General features: G+C 50.9%; 1 protein-coding gene across 8 annotated transcripts in view; it reads left to right on the forward strand.

The window, feature by feature from the left end:
• TARS3 (threonyl-tRNA synthetase 3) overlaps positions 1–17,029 on the forward strand; it is a 37,750-nt gene that overhangs the window by 19,495 nt on the left and 1,226 nt on the right. For 4 of the 8 annotated variants that reach the window (XM_039853430.1, XM_039853432.1, XM_039853434.1 and 1 more), the window contains 8 exons: positions 4,523–4,689; positions 6,043–6,205; positions 8,712–8,849; positions 10,170–10,247; positions 10,328–10,428; positions 12,855–12,959; positions 14,256–14,328; positions 14,996–15,110. In XM_039853430.1, the coding sequence (XP_039709364.1) occupies positions 4,523–4,689; positions 6,043–6,205; positions 8,712–8,849; positions 10,170–10,247; positions 10,328–10,428; positions 12,855–12,959; positions 14,256–14,328; positions 14,996–15,110 (940 nt within the window). Of the gene's footprint in view, positions 1–4,522; positions 4,690–6,042; positions 6,206–8,711; positions 8,850–10,169; positions 10,248–10,327; positions 10,429–12,854; positions 12,960–13,046; positions 13,994–14,255; positions 14,329–14,995; positions 15,111–15,935; positions 16,032–17,029 lie in introns of those variants that run through there. The other 4 variants (XR_005650794.1, XR_005650793.1, XM_039853431.1 and 1 more) reach the window with 4 other exon arrangements.

Below are 17,029 nucleotides of genomic sequence, written 5' to 3' on the forward strand. Positions count from 1 at the left end.
ATTCTCTCTTTGGGGCGCCGGGCTCGGTCTCCTGCCCTCTTGCCTTGGGATCCGCCCCCAGAGTGTGACCTCTGTGGACTCCCTCACCTGGGCCGCGTGCCCCGCTAGGTACGGCCGATGCAAAGCCAGGGTGCAAGGCCAGAGGGCAGGGAGGCCGGTGACTCCAGCAGATGTCGCGTCCAGAACAGCCACCGATCCGGATGCGCCGCCGTCTCTGCTGGAAAATCGGCACAGCCCCTGGCACCTTGGACGCAAAGGTCGGGGGTGGAGTGTGTGGAGGACAAGCGGAAAGCCTCTGCGGTGGCCTCAGAGGACTCTCTTATCTTTCGCAGATGCGAGACAGACACGGCTGACGGTCAGGCCCAGGGGCTGGCCGAGTGCGTTTCAGAGCCGCACAGCCATTTAAATACGCAGCCCGTGGTGTCGGACGCCGAGGTAAGGGCGTCGGGGTGCACCGGCCCCGAGCCTAGTAACAGGAACATTTGTCAGATGCAGGTGAGGCGGAGAACTTGGGACTCCCAGATACCCCCGTCTGACGAAATGGGCCTTCCATGCGAGAAAGAAAAAAAAAAAAACGCAAGCCCCCCGCTACCAAAAGTCCAAACACCTGCCAGGTACTACAACTGTTTTGTCTCTTGGTTTCCTGTTACATGGTCTTGCGTCTTCCCAGGTCTGATTTATGATCATACGCTAGATATTGTATCTAAAAATAACTGGTCAGGTTCTGGGGCCAAAAATGCGTGATGAGTGAGACGCGCTGTGTTTTCCTGGACTCAGATTCTGCCCTTGGAGTCAACTTTTCCGTTTTTTTTTGTTTTGTTTTGTTTTTTTATCTGAAATGGCCCACGTGGACCCTGGAGTATCTTTTCCCAGGTGTCCTCAGAGCAGGTTTTCATTTTACGGGGATAAATACCTGAGAGTGATTTCGGGGTCACATGTTAAATTTTTGTTCACGAGAAGATGCCAACTGTTTCCTAAAGCGACTTCCTTTCTATGGCTGCCAGCAGAGTGTGAGGTCCCTTCTGTAAAACTGAGGCACACCTCGTATGGCGCCCGGAGTGCGCCTGACCCGCCGACGCGCATCGGGGGCCACGGCATGGAGAGGGTGGCAGCTATCCCGTTGTCACACTGGCCGCCCACAGGGAGGACTTCGGCTTCAGGTCCCACAGCCTCGGAGTCAGCGCGTTTCCGAGCCGGGCTCGGCTCTGCAGAGACGTCAGGGCCCCCGACATCCACCTCCGGTGCGGAGGGTCCTCACGGTGGCCTCGAGCTCAGCTGCGGGAATCTGTTCACAGGGCCGTGGCCCGGTCGAGGGACTCATGAGGGTGGCGGAAGCCCTGGGCCCGAGGCGACGAGGAGAGAGGGGGTGGCTTCCAGTGCTACCAGAAGCCAGAGAGAGCTTGAAGCCGGGAAGGGAGGCCACCCAGCAGCCGTGGCTGGAGATGGCAGCCGGAGACAGGACGAGCCCCGGCGAGGAAGCGGGGGCGGGGACCACGCGCCCTGACCCCTCTCCGGGTCCTTGTGGAACCTCGTTGGTCCAACTCAGCCAGAAGTCCCAGGCGAGTAAGCCTGTTGATGGCGTCCGTAGAAATCAGCTTTTGGGGACACAGAGCAGGACGTAGAAGGGGGGACGGTGGATCAGTATGGGGAGGGGCGGGGCGGCAAGTGGTGAATGACCACACGGCCATCTCTGCCGCTACGCAGAGTCCGTTTTTGTCTTTGGCTTGGCCCGAGTGTGACATCCAGGTGTCGGAAGAGCCTCCCAAACCGTGAGGCGTCTTTCCTCGCCGTTTCCCAGCCCCCGAGGTCGCTGTCCCTCGCCAGCAGACCGGCGCGGCCCTCGGTCGTCACGTGGCGTTCCCCGTGTGTCTCCACACTGTCTTCCCTCTGCCTGTGTCTGTCCAAAGGCCCCTGTTGTAGGGACCCCGGCCATCTCAGACGGGGGCCACTCTGATGACCTCGTTGGGACTTGACCACCTCTGTAAAGACTCCGTTTCCCCATGACGGTCACATTCCGAGGGCCTGGCGGTTAGGACTTCAACCTATCTTTTTCGGGGGGACACAATTTAACCCACTAGAGTGCACAGCCCACGTTTTCTTCCCAAAGGATCTAAGTTCTTGGTGACCCGTCTTTACTGGGTTGCCAGGGTCCCCACTGCCCGCGCCTGCTGGATGTCGAAGTGCTCGAGGCTGCTCGCTGCATCCCGAAGCCCCCCGACTCGCCGTCTAGGAGCAGCGCCCGCTCCCCCATAACGGGGTGTCATCCTGGCCACGAGCACGTCGGCCTCTGCCTTTCGGTTCGGTAGCAGAGGGAGCCACGCTGCGGGCGCGCGACAGTCTCAGCTCCCGGCGGGACCGTGTCTGGGGCTTTTGGTGGACGTAGTCTCCTCTCCTCGGGCACAAGCGTCAGGGATAAAGATCCCACAAGAGAGGAAGAGCCGCCGACACAGGACCGGGTCCCGGGACGGCAGTGGGACTCTAAAGGACAGAAGACAGGGCCAACGCCTTAAAGATACGGATCCTAGAAATCTGCATCCGGCTCGGGTCGGCCAGCCTCGGGGTCTCCCGTTCAGCCGCCGCTTTCCCGGGTCTCCCGAGGCAGCGGTTCGCCTGGTTCGCAGATTCGAAAGTCTCCAGCTTTCATCTCCTTTCCTCTTAGGCCTCGTAGATTTATGTGTTTTACAAGCTCTCCTGCTATTTTAGTGCGGTTTGGGGAAGGAGCCGCTTACGTGGACTTGCTTTAGCTATAATGAAAAATTACTTAAAAGCCTTTCTTGGTGACACTGATATTTAGGTGTATCTAAGTATTTTCAGGTGGCCAGGTCGCCGGCGCAGGTAGACCCTCACTACCTTCGAAATGATTATTTCAAGGACAAAATAGGATCTTTAATCCTCAGAATAAGCCGCCAGGATTTCTTCAGACCAGACTCAGCTGAAGATTGCTCAGTCACCACCACGGGACCCTTTGCCAGCACTGGATATTATTTACTCTTTAGAGAAAGAAATTACTGGCATAGCCTGAGGTATATGTAAGTTTGAAATATTTAAATCTGAAGAGAAGGTAAATTGCAGTAGAGTAACCATCTATGTATCTTCCACGTAGATGTAGCAGTTGTTAACTTTGCCAGTGTGCCCTGTCTCTCTCTCTCACATAACTGTGTGTTTGTAAGAAACAAAACAATACTGCACGTGTGTATTATAATATAACTAATATAACCAAAGAAACAAAACAATACTATACGTGTGTATTATAATATAACTAATATAATTGTAAGGCAGTATACATATAAACATATGTGCTTATTTTGTACATAAATATAGTTACTTGTTGCTAAATCACACGAAGTAAGCCGTAGACACGATGACATCTCTCCTCACGGGGCATACTTTAAAATCACCTCCAAAAGCGTCAACAAAACATAACATTTCTAACAGGATTATATGCAGAGTGGATTAAAAATCCATTGGCCCCGTCTCCTGAGCTAAGTTTTAAAGCTAGAGCTTTAGTGTCTCTGCTAAAACCAAACGCACGCGCAAAAAGTCATTTAATTTCTGACGCATTGTTTAATCTGAATATATGGAGCCATCTGACACGGCCACCAAATCATTACTGCCATTCGTCACGATGTATAATTTTGTTAAAATTTTCTAACTTAACAGAGGGCAGGTACAGTGGCCCGCTAGGTGTCTGAGACCCCAGCTCCACCACTGGCCTGAAGAGACACTCTGCTGAGAGTGACAAATAATATCCCTTTTAGCGATATAGTGTTATTAGTAATTTCCAAATATTTTATCTTTCTGTAATTTTAAATCTTTCTTTTACTTAGCTGAAATGTGGTGGTTTAGATCTATGCCAGATGTCCGTTAAGCGATTGACGAATGTCGAGATTCTAAGGGACACCTAACAAAGATCCGCAGATTCATACCTTCAAGGACAAAAGCCACAAAATTTAAATAAAATAAGAACTTTGAAATCAAGGCTCTCTTGTTCCTACCGATTGAATTCGGGAAACTGTTAATAGGGCACTCGTGCCTTAATAGATACTATATAAATAGATACCATATACTATATAAATTAAAATTCTCAACTTCATCTTGATTTAAAATTAAATAGATCAAAACTGAATTAGCATACAACGAGACATTCTGGCTTACTGAGTTATGAAATTATTTAACCTCTTAAATAATAGAAAAAATCTGCAGTGTTATCTAGACCGCGGAAGGATTTTGAGTTTGTACTTACGGAAAGTTTATATGTATAGTATTTCAGTGACTAATTTTCAACGAATTAAAACATATATACCATTGTATACTATGACATAAATAATGTGAAAATTATACCGCCCTCCATTAATCTTTCTTTCACGATCCAGAAAGTACCACATCTAAGACTCAGGGCACAGTAAACACAGGTTCACGTAAGACGTACCCCCGAGTTAAAAAACGCTGGCTCGCAGCGCCCCTTTGCGTGAATGTGTGACCGTCACGGCCGAGCGTAACCCTAGACGCGTTCATCTTGTAGGAGGAGGACCGCCGGCACGACTTTGCAGAAGTGGTGTCCCCAAACGTGTACAGCGGCCAGCTGTGGGAGGTCGCGGGCCACCGGCAGCACTACAGCGAGCGCACGTTTACCTTCGACGTGGACAAGGACACTTTCGCCCTTAAACCCATGAACTGCCCGGGGCACTGGTGAGCACTGCAAGTCGGGCGGGGTCTTAGCTGGGCCTGTCGCACGGTGGTTCGCATGGCGCGTCGCCATGGGCTGGCAGGTGAGCTACGCGTCCCGCCTTTGGAGTTAAGCGATTCTGTCCATCTATAGTGCTGGAGACTGGTCCACGTCACCAAATCGTTTCGTCCTGAAAGATGAGTTTGCCGTTTAAACGTGTTTGACCTTCGGCAGGTTAGCTGGAAGCCATTTAACTCGTCACGCTTTATTAGAGATAATATGTGTAGATTTGATAAATTACTATGATATTTGTCTTCATCGTAACAATATACGTCCGATATGGATGTTTACAGAACATTTTGTTCTTACGTATCGTTTCGGTCAATTATAGCAAGATCAGTGGGATGATCGGTGGGCTACCGAGTTTCACCGATTTCAAGATAACTTTTTCTCCCACATTTCAACATCTTTGAAATCGGGATGCGTCTATAACGGGGGCATCTTAGTATTATGTCATAACTTATAGGATGGGTTATTTTCTTTCTTAGTGGTACCTAGATTAATGGTGCATCTTACAATCAGTGTTACCTTAGACGCTGTGAAGGAATGTAATTATCATGAAGTCGGTATGCAAATTCAACCCGGTGAGAGACGCAGATTTTCCGATTGGAAGTGAACAGACACCGTTATCCACAAAACATATCCGAACTATTCTAGTTTCCTCTCATCGGCATACATGGTTTCAAGCAAATTGGCCTTGAACGAAACTGCTAAAACAAACCTCTCAGCACGAGAAAGCCCTTCGCCCTTCATGCCTCAGAGTAAGAGCCTAAGCGCTCGGGGTCGCATTGCCGATGGGACGAGGTGCCAGGAACGCTTTCCGTGGAAGAGGGGGGGGGTCATAGTTCCAAGAGGAGGTAGTTGGCGAGTCACGTGCTCACCGTGCCGCTGCTGGGACCTTCCTCGGGGAGCCGAGTGCGGCGGGAACAGGTACGTAGAAAGTCAGTGGTATGAGAATTAGACAGTGTCAAACGGTGGCATTTGCCTGCTGTTTCTGGAGCCTGCCTGGGGACGCGTCTAAGAGACTTTGCTCAAGAAGTGGCCTTTGAAGCGGATCGTGAACAGTACGTGGAGATTCACCAGGTGGATGGGAACGGGGACCAGCGTTTCTGGGAGGGACAGCTGGCGGGGTTCTTTCTCAGAGGCATAGGGATGTGAATTAAGCTTCCACAATTCAACGTTTATTAAAGTGGCGATCTACGAACCAGAGTGGGCTGCTGACAAGTGTCGAGGCGTAACCGTGACATTCGTGTTTAGATACTGACTCCGTCTCTTCTGTGCTAAGTAAGCGCTGTGTGTTACTCCGTCTTTTCCAGTCTGATGTTTGCCCACCGTCCGCGATCTTGGAGGGAAATGCCCGTCAGGTTTGCCGATTTTGGAGTTCTTCATAGAAATGAGCCGTCAGGAACCTTAAGGGGCTTGACCCGAGTTCGCCGCTTCCAGCAAGACGATGCCCACGTCTTCTGCACGGTGGCGCAGGTACACGCTGCAGCGGGCCGCGGGCCACTCCGACGCGTCTCGCAGTCTTAGGGGGTCGCTGTGAAATGACGTGTTGTGTCCGGTTTCCGCGGTCTCGTTCGGGTCTCACACTGCGATTCTCCGGTCTGGGGCCTAGATCGGTAATCTCTTGACATGAAATTTATTATTCTTTTTTCCTGTAAGCTTTCTCCGGTTTCATTAACTTAAATAATTAAGTCCGATATTTGAAGGGATTTGGTGGAACTTTGGATGCTTTTGATTTTCAGTATTGCCTGGAAGTTAGAGTTTACTTTTTGCGGGTTTTCCTGTTAATCGAAATTAAATTTGTCACGCGAAGGGCCGCTATCAAATGATGTGACCTAATCGGCGTGGCTAGAACACCCCAGCCTGTAACAGCAGAGTACGCGTTGTTCAAAAGCGCACAGAAAACATTTACCGAGGTCGAGAACGTTCCGGGCCGTAAAGTAAGTCTCGATAAATCGAAAAGGGTTAAATTCATAGAAAATGTGTTTTCCGGCCACAGTGGAATGAGAGGACAAATCGATAACAGAAAGCCATCTGGAAAATCTCCGGATCTTTGGAAAGTATGTGACACACGTCTAAACTGCCCACGTGTCAAGACATCAAAAGGTAGATCAGAAGACGTCGTACACCAAATGAAATGGAAAAGAAACATCAAAATTTGCGGGATGCCCTTAAAACGGCACAGAGAGGGACGTTCGCAGCACCAGGTTCCCACAGAGCAGACCAGCGTGGTTCCAGACCAGTCGCCGCGGCTTCCACCTGGCAGACTGCGGACGGGAGGGAGCTGCCTGAGCCAGCGTGAGAAGACGCAGCGTCACATCAGGAACGATGAACCGAAAACCAGCCCAAAACGGGAAACCGCACGGGCTGCCACTCGCCACCCGTCGGCGTGGTCAGACGGCGACGGGCGTTCGGAGGACGTGGCGACACTTGGCATCGCGTTCGCCGGTCGTGGGACCGTCGGAGCGTACGCGCGCCGCGAAAAACAGTCCGGCAGTTTCTTTAGAAGTCAGAGTCCATCCCTACTGGGTGACCAGTGGCCTCACTCTTTTGTTTTCCAAGAGAAAAAGAAAGCGCGTGTCCATACGAAGACTCGTACCCAAGCAGCCTGATTCGAAATGGCCAAGATGTGCAGACGGCCCGAATGGCCGATAACAGACGACGGTAAAGAAACTGCCGAGTCCGTACAGTGGAGAACTCGGCCGTGACAAAGCCTGATCCGGGGGTGCGTGCGACACGGGGCTCTCGGTAATCACGCTCAGTGCGGGTCGTCCAGGCTGCGTTGAAACGCGCCCCCCTCGCCCCTCGGGGCGGCGCCGTCCCGGCCCCCGGCCTGCGCTGCGTCCTCTCCGGCCTCGGTGCCGTCTGGGCTCAGCCCGTCTCCCCCGGCGTCTCCGCTCTCCCTCCGGGTCCGGCCCTCGCTGGACAGGGCCCGGTGGACGTGGCTGCTTGGGTGTCTCAGGCACCTTCGCAGTGGCCCTGTCCAAAATCGGCCCCTTCTTGTGCTCCCCACACCCCCGGCCCCCCCGCCCCCCGTGGGATGCACGAGCACCCTGTCCAGCGCCCAGGCCGGGACCGCGGGTGCCCTTTGCTCTTCACGTCGTGCGTCCAGTTTGTCACGAGCCCTGCCGATGGCGTCCCCCAAATATACGATGAAGTCCTGAATAATTTCATCCACTCCCTACCTCCCAGCATCCAGCGCGGTGCTTAGCAGGTAATTACCATCCGTTAATGGACGAAAGGATAGATACCCTGCAAACCCGTCAACTTCTCCGCATTCCAGAGGCTTCTCTCTGGTTCAGGCTGCCCCTCATCTGGCTCCTGAGATCCCACTTGCTCCCTAACGGGTCTCTCTTCCAATCTTGTGCATCTGCTTCCCACACTTCCGGACGAGCTGGGTGGCGTCCGTCTGCTAAAAGCCCTGCGCTGGTTTTCATTGCTCTCAGGCTAACAGGTGCAGACTTGGCCCCGGCTGTGAACGCGCCTCATTTTCTCTGGCTCCCGCCTGCCTCCAGCCCGGTCACGTCCCTCCGTCCCCTCTGTGAGCTCGGTCACCTCCCTGGGCGCCCCCGTTCCCCGGGCCTTGACCTGCAGCATTTGCTCTGCTCCGGAGCCACCTGCCCTTCCTCCCCACGGAGGACTCTGCCCCGTTCCCTGTCGCCGTCCGCTGTCACTTCCTCTGGGCAGCGCCTTTCCCCCTCCCGTGCGCATCCTTCGGGGTGCGGCACCCTCTCCTGCGTCCCTGTCCATCCCTGGCCCGGGCCGGGGGCCTGCGGCAGCCTGCGCACTCCTGGCCGGTGGTGGCATTCTGTGAACCCCCAAGGAAAGAACGGATAAACGACCAGACGACGTGGTGGGCTGTGCTCTGCAGTAAAAACGTGCTTTATCTGTATCTGACGCGAGGAATTTATTTTCATTTTTAAAAAATGCCATAAATACATCCGATCGGTATTCTAAAACATTTCCTTTGCTCTAATTTCAGATCGAAGAAGAAATAAAGGGCTGTTTGCAGGTTCTGCAATCTGTTTACGCCACATTTGGCTTCTCCTTTCAATTAAATTTGTCAACGAGGCCTGAACACTTCTTAGGGGACGTCGAGACGTGGGACGAAGCTGAAAAGGTAGGCGGGGGACGAAGTGCTTCCTGCTCGATTCTGTGAACACGGAAAACGCCTGAGCGACTAGTTGCCGTGCGCGAAGGGGCCGCGCCCCGCAGCGTGAAGCTGAAGTCCCGGGGCCCATGGTGAGCGGCAGAATGTCGTCATCGAGTTCTCTTCGTAGCATAGGGACGCCGCTTGTTTCGCACTGGAACGTTTACATACCCAGTTTTCGATCCTGCTCATCAGAGCCAGTCGCTAGTAGCCAACGTCGTAAGTTTTTCAGGACGTCCCTTGGCTCCTTCGTCAGCAGCTCCGCTGTGTCCCCTCCCCGGGAACCGCTGTGAATCTGTCGCCCCTTGGGGTGACACGACCCCTGCTGCAGATCTCTCCTGCGCCCCCCGACTTTGCATGAGTGTTAGGGTCCCCGGCAACACTTGCACGAGTGTTAGGGTCCCTGACAACGTTACAGCCCCGCCCGCGCCCACCCAGGTCCGAGCCGACGGACGTGCCTGGCCCAGCACGATCGGCCGAGAGCCCCAGCGCTGCGGGCGAGGGCGGGGGGACAGCGGCGAGAAGGATGGCTCGAGTTCTCTGTCACGGGTGCCGGGCACTGCCACGGTCAAGGCCTGTGACGGGCGTCGGTCCTGGCTCCATCTCCACGCGCACGGCCCCCAGGCCGCGCGTGAACCCTGAGCTTTCTCAGTCTCGGCCGCGCCCGCCGGCTGCCCCGACGCCGTGTCCCCGGGCCCACGGAGGAGCGTCCCCTCTGCTGTCCGCTCCTTCCCCAGTCCGGCCTTCGTTTGGCTTCGTCTTCCCTGGGAGCCCCGAGAGTGCTTTCCGTCTCTTAAGTCGTGTCCCCCGCGAACACACACCAGTGTCTGTTCTTTCAAAAACAGAGTAGGGGGAGGAGGGTGGCCGCCCAGCCTGCGAACTTGCCCCTGGGGGTGGCCTCTGTGGTCCTAAGGAGAAGGGACCTGGTCTTGGAACCCTCACCGGGAGACAAAAGCCGAGGTGTGCGTAGGGCAGAGGGGACCTGTGGCCACAAGGACCGAAGCCTCCCTCCCTGAACACGGGCCGCGATTCCGCAGGACGATTTAGGAAATTACTCCCCCCCGCCTCCCAATTAAAAAGTCTGTTTCTTGGGATCGGGTACCATCTCAATCATCGTTATGTAGTCCTTGTTCAGTAGTTTACTTAATATAAAAGATACTCACTCAACATATATTGAACTAAAATAGAATGTCATTACGAGTTACAAGAACTTACTTTTTTGAGCTAATGACAAAAAAATAAAACGTTTCATTCGGTAGAGGTTTTAAATGTTCTCTTTAAAAAAAATAGCAACTGCAGAACAGCCTGATGGAATTTGGAAAACCATGGAAGATGAACCCGGGGGAAGGAGCCTTTTATGGTCCTAAAGTAAGTAGGCCATGTGCTTCAGAGTGAAATTCAAGAGCAAGGGAAAAACCGTGTCTAAGCAAACGTCATTTAATTTACAGATCGATGTGAAGGTAAAGGATGCAGTCGGTCGATACCATCAGTGTGCCACGATCCAGCTGGACTTCCAGCTGCCTCTCAGATTTCATCTCACCTATGCCAGGTGAGTGGTTCTATGATCGATAATTTCGCGCTGCCATCCTAAGGATTCATGTCAGTATTAGTATTAGTAAGTGCGGTCCCTTTGAATTTCAAGGTTGCTTTATATGTTCTAGATCTAAGGCCTTCGATGGATACGTGATTTGCAAATATTTTCTCCTCTGGTTTTTTGCTTTGTTTTTATAGTTGCTTTGTTTTTATAGTATCTTGACTTTGTTTTCAATCTTCAGTTTTTAACGTCGACGATGTCTAATGTATACATTTTTTTCTTTTCTCGTCACGCTTTTGGCATCACGTTTACAAGCTTTGCCTGAGCACAGGTGAAGATTTCTCCTGTGCTTTATGTTAAAACTTTTCTACGATTAAGTTTTACATTTAGATCGAAGGTCTATTTTGTGTTAATTTTTATGTAAGATGTGCAGTTTAGGCCAGAGTCCATCGTTTGCATCTAGATGTCTGATTATTCTGACATTTGTTATAAAGAGCATTCTTTCTCCATCGACTTGCCTTTTTACATTGATCAATAATCAATTGGCCTGTTCGTATGGGTGCATTTCTAGATTTCCAGTTCTGTTTCCCTGATCCATCGATTATCCCTCTGTCGGTACCATACCACTCTGATTACTGTATCTTCATAGTAAGTCTTAAAATTAGACGATGTGAGTTCTTTGTGCTTTTTCAGAATTATTCTGGCCAGTCTGATTCTTTTGCTTTTAATAGATCTACCAAAAAATCCTGACAGGAATTACTATTGGCATTGCATTGAATCTAGAGATCGGTTTGGATCAGTTTGACTTCGTAATTAAATTGAGTCTTCCAATCCATGGACTTTGATTTCTTCCATCGGTTTTTACAGATTTTAGCATACAAGTCTTATCCTTACAAGTCTTGTTCATTTATACCTAAGTGTTTCATCTGGGGGAAGCAACTGTACATGGTACTGTGTTCTTAATTTCGGCATCCGTATGCTCATTGCTAGGATTGAGAAATACAGCTGATTCTTGTATGTGGATGTTGCATCCTGAGACTCTGCTGAACTCACTTATTAGTTCTACAAGGTTCTTTATCTTTTTGGTAGAATTTTGGGGATTTTGATGTAGACAATCGTGCCATCTGCAAATAGGGGAGGTTTAACCCCGTTTTTTCTTGTCCGTATGCCTTTTATTGCCCCCTCCTGCCTGATGGCACCGGCCAGAAGGCCCAGCGCTGTGCCGCATGGCGGGATGAGAGCGGACTTGCTCACTTTGTTCCAGTCTTCGGAGGAAAGCATGCGTTGTCCCCCTTTAAGTACGATTTAGCCGTAGGTCTTGTAGACGCTGCTCATCAAGTTGAGGAAGTTCCTTTCCAGTCCTGGCCTTCTGCTGTTTTGTTCAGTTTTCAATGAGTGTTGAATTTTGTCAAGTTCTTGTACTGCACCGATGACACGATTATGTGATTTTGCTTCTTTAGCTGTTTGTATAGCGATTACATTGATTTAGGCGATCGAACCAGCCTTGCCTTGCTGGACTGAATCCCATGGGGCCGTGGTGCATTAGTTTTTGTATGTACTGGGTTCAAGCTCCTAATGGTCCGTCGAGAGCTTTGGCGTGGATGTTCGTGCAGGCTGTCACTGGCCTGTAGTTTTCCCGTCTTGTCCTGTCTTCGACTGTCATAGTGTGTGGATGACGCCGGCCTCACGCCATGAGCTGGGACGTGGGCCCGCCTCTTCCGTTTTCTGGAGGGGCTGGTGTTGGCGATGGGGAAGGAGTATTATTATGAACCCGTATCATCTGGAATTTTTCCGTGACAAATATTTGCCTCTTCTTCCTTTGTTTATTTATCCAATCATTTATTCGTATCAGTATAGACTCGCGAATGTTTCTTTTATACTCTGGGCTATAACAAAATATCACATTGTAAAGTTTTCCTTGCCCGAATCATGCCAGCCTTCGCCACTGGTAGATCTTCTGTGTTGTCTCCTATGTCCCTTTGACATGCCCCATCCTTTTCTCTTTCTGTACATAAAAAAAAAAAAAAATGGCACTACTTTGCTCACTGGCACTACTAGATGCTGCAGGAGCATTTGTATTTTTCCCCGAGCCAGCTTTTAAATCAGCCATTTTTCCAATGAGAAATGAAACTTTCAGAACTGAAAAATATAATCAATACAATATTGGAGAATGATACATAAAAATCAAGTCTGGGTCCTGGCGAGTCTTACTTTGCTTTTTTCCTAGATAACTTATTATATTGCCTTTTGGCTTATAAAAAATATTAGAATTAGAAAAAAACCTTTATTGCTGATAAAGGTCACATTACGTCCTTAAAGATTTATGAGGAATCCATTGTTTTACGTAGTTCGGGAAAATAATTTTTCAATATAAGGTCCGAAGATGAAGTTGTTACTGAATCTTAAGAAAACACTTAAACGCGTAATTTCCATTTTCTCAGTAAGGACGGGGACGATAAGAAGAACCTCGTGATCATTCATCGAGCCATTCTGGGGTCAGTGGAAAGAATGATCGCCATCCTCTCAGAAAACTACGGAGGGAAATGGTGAGTGATGTGGGAGAGACATGCTCTATATCTATTCTTCTTAAAAATCGTAAGTAAAAGATAAAATCGATGAGAAAAGCTCGGTAGCTCCCGCAGGTGTGCAGACGGCAAATAAAAATCCTTGTGGCACCTGCCTCATCGGAAAACAGCAAAGCGGATGAAGGGAACGCGGGAGATGACGGTTGCCGTGTCACCTGCGTGTGGCCCTCCAGAGACCCGGGTGCTCCCTCGCCCGGGGGGCCACCCCTGGCCATGCGCCACCCCTCCCCCACCTCGTGGGGGACCTGCCCGCGACCGTGAACTTAGGGGCAGACTTGGTACACGCTGGAAGCCTGGTCCTCCAGCGCCTGGAACAGAGCTGGCACCGTCCCCACGAGGACGGCCCCGGGCCACCGCCCGTGTCGCTGTGGTCGCGTGGTCTGTCCTCCAATCCTCTTTGACTCGAGGAAAAACGGCCTGGGGCCCGGGCTCCAGTTACGGCTTCGGCCACAAGGTCAGAGACGAAGGAGCAGTTGGGTCGGAAAGCGGATGACGAGCAGATGGGGAGAGGAATAATGTGCATTGCTTGGAGGGGGCCGTGAGGGCGACATGGCCGCCCGAAGGCCCCCGCTGGGAGCAGCTTTCCATGTTCGAACTCGAGAGGCCCGTTCCACCCGCGTCCTCAGCTTCTCTGTCCCCCGCGCGATCGCTCGGTGATCCATGAGCAACGCCGCCCCGAGAGGACAAGCACGAGGCCACCGCCGGGGACCTCACCGCGTTCCCTCTGCCAGGCCTCTGCTGAAGACGCCACGCGCCGTCGGCGGTGATCGGTCCTGACCCCTCACGTGACGCCACAGCCAGCCTCCTGTGGCAGGTCGATGACATTGATCCCTGCAACACGCCGGGGCCGGCGACGTGCGCACCGGGACAGAGACCCGCCCCGATGCGCTCCGCGCCCTCCTGCCGGCCACACCGTCTGGACGCTCGCGGAGCCCTTGTCCCCGTGAGAAGCACACGGTCCTTCTGAGCACGGAAGTCATTTCTGAGCCAGAGAAGTAAGGCACTGGGCTGACTCTGCGGGGATGTCACCAGCCAGGGGATGTTCAGCCTTCCGTCTACCTGCCAACCTGTCTTTCCCCGTCTTTCCTACCAGAATTACCAGTTTCTCCTTTCGTTTCTGCCTCTTAACTCTTAACGAACTTTGTTTTACTGCTGACGCCGCTCTCTTGTGAAGTCTTAAAAAAAAAAAACCTTCGGTTATTTTGTAATCGCGTCATAAATGGTCATTTTGAAATGCGTATCGTTTATATTTTGCAGGCCTTTCTGGCTGTCTCCGCGTCAGGTAATGGTCATCCCCGTGGGGCCAACCTGCGAAAAATACGCACTTCAGGTAAAACCATCGCACAGAAAGTGCCTAATAGTCCCGACGTGCGGTCTGTGACGGTCACCGACTCAGAATGTCATTCACGCCTTAAAATAGCAAAGTGACACGTTCTTTCAGCGACCCCTGTCCTCAGTCTTGGGAGCGGCACCTGACTCGTGCCTGTGCGGCTCTATCTGAACTATTTTATTCGTGTTTTCGAGAAACTGGTGTTATAAAACATGTCATTTAAGTCGTTATTTTCCATGTGGCTCTATGAGGGCGGAATACTTACATTATCTATTGCTGTGTCGCAAATTACCCCAAAATTTAGCAGCTCAACACAACAAACATTTATTATCGCACAGTGTCTGCGAATCCGAATCTGGGAGCGGCTTGGCGGGTGGTTCTGGCCCACCATTCATTTCGCAGAGGTGGCCTGAATGTCTTCCCAGCACGGCAGCTGGTTACCCCCAGAGGGACCGATCTGAAAGAGATGGAAGCTGCAGGATTTTACCTCCTCTCGGAAGCGACACGCGTCGCTCCGGCCCGTCCCCGTGGGCATGCACACCCAGCTAGTTCAGTGTGCGGGGGACGACACAAGGGCGTGGCTGCCTGGAGGCAGGGACCCTGGGTGTCCTCTCAGAGGCTGGCTCCCGTACATAATGCAGTACTAAAGTGTTTCATTTTCTTGTAGGTGTCCGGTGCATTTTTCGAAGAAGGATTTACGGCCGACGTTGATTTAGATCATAGCTGTACGCTGAATAAGAAAATACGGAACGCACAGCTGGCTCAGTACAATTTTATTTTGGGTAACTTAAGTTTCTATCTATTTCCCCAAATGCTTGTTTTTTTTCCCCACTTCAATTCCGATGATTATAGCACACCAGTTTGACCGAAGAAGGGTCCGTGGTTTCGACAGGAGGCTGTTTTGTGAACTCTTTGATATTTGCTAGAAGGACAGTTGTAACGTTTCATGTGAATCCTGTGGCGTAGCAGTACTAGCCAGAATTAACACCTCCAACCAACAATGGCAAAAGTGTGAAATAATCTCATCGGTAAAAGTTTATGTTTCAGCCATGAGACAGGCCTAAAATATTCTCCTTTGCTTTTATGGCTTATTAGAAATGTTTGAGATTAAACTAATAGTGGAAAAGGTTCCAGATTTAAGACAATCCAAGAAAAGAATTAAGTGAAAAAAAAAAAAGTCCTCGAGGCACATGAATAATTGGATACATAATCTAAACTTTTGACTTTAAAAACGATTCAAAACCAAGAGAAACTGGTATCGATATGCTTACTCGCATGATACTGTTACCTCCGGTAAGTCGAAAGGCTCTGTGGAACAATGGTCCCCAACCTTTTTGGCACCGGGGACCGGTTTTGCGGAAGATAGTTTTTCCACGGACCAGCAGGTGGGTATAGTTTCAGGAAGAGTCAAGCACATTCCATTTATTGTGCGTTTTATTTCTATTATTATATCGTAATACGTAACGAAATAATTATACTACTCATCATAATGCAGAATCAGATGCCACCGGATGCAGCTTGATTGTCACTTGCCACTGATGTATTACAGTCCCTGTGTAGTCAGTCCTCCCTGCTAATGTTAATCTGTATTTACGGCCACGCTCCAGAATCATCACCGCCTCAGACCACCGTGGACCATCAGGGCTTAGATTCTCATAAGGAGCCCGCAGCCCAGGTCCCTCGCATGCGCAGTTCACAGTAAGGTTCGTGCTCCTTTGAGAATCTGATGCCTGATGATCTGAAGCGGAGCTGAGGCGGTGATGCGGGGCGGCTGCACATACAGACGAAGCTTCGCTCGCTGGCCCGCCCCACACCTCCTGTGCGGCCCGGTTCCTAAGAGGCCACGGACCAGTACTGGGGGTTGGGGATCCCTGCCGTACAAGGCAAAATAAATCAACATAGAGATGTCCTACCAACAATTTGTCAGCAGAAGTGTTTGACTCTAGTAGGTATGGGTTTGTTTCAATCAGCCTTCCCGTGGTGACGGAAACTTCATATTGGACAGAGACAGAGGTTATGGAAGGGTATTGGAGTGTCCACTGACCCGGAGGGTAGAATTAAATGGCCAGACCCTTAGAATAGTAACTGCGACGAGGAACCCAGCCCTTACCAGAGCTGTTTCTTTCCATTCTGGTCCCTGTTTTTTTCTGATTCTTTATGCTTCTCTTGAATATTTACTTTAGTCCTCTTACTTGCTGACTGATTTCTTTCTTCCAAATGGCAAGAAACGTGGCTGCAGATTCCTGCATCGCCTCACAGCACGGATCATTAGAAAAAATGAATTTTTTACCTACGTCCCTGTTGGCTGGTCAGGCACAGGTCTGGTGTCCAGCCCTTGATGCATCAGACAGTAGAGCCGGGGCGAGAGCTCCCTGGTCCCATTTCTACCCCCAGACCATAGTAGGTGTTCTCTCAAGTGAACAAGAGATGGGATTAGACGTCATTCCTTCCTTCAAGAAACTGTCAGAGGATGACCTACTGGTTATTAGATTGATATTTAGTGATTAATACTGAAGAAAAACCGGAGTGGCTCCATAGTGTAGTGGTTAGCACGTGTGCTTTACATGCAGAAGGTCCCGGGTTTGCACCCCAGGTGGAGCCACAGACTGTACCCTGCGTGCGCCAGGCCCCGGGGGTGCCGGGCCCCAGGAGCATGCCCCGAGCGTGTGGGAGGAGACGCTCCACCTTCAGAGAGCCACCC

The sequence above is a fragment of the Pteropus medius genome, unplaced genomic scaffold (assembly GCF_902729225.1).
Source record: "Pteropus medius unplaced genomic scaffold, Ma_sr-lr_union100, whole genome shotgun sequence".
NCBI lineage: Eukaryota > Metazoa > Chordata > Mammalia > Chiroptera > Pteropodidae > Pteropus > Pteropus medius.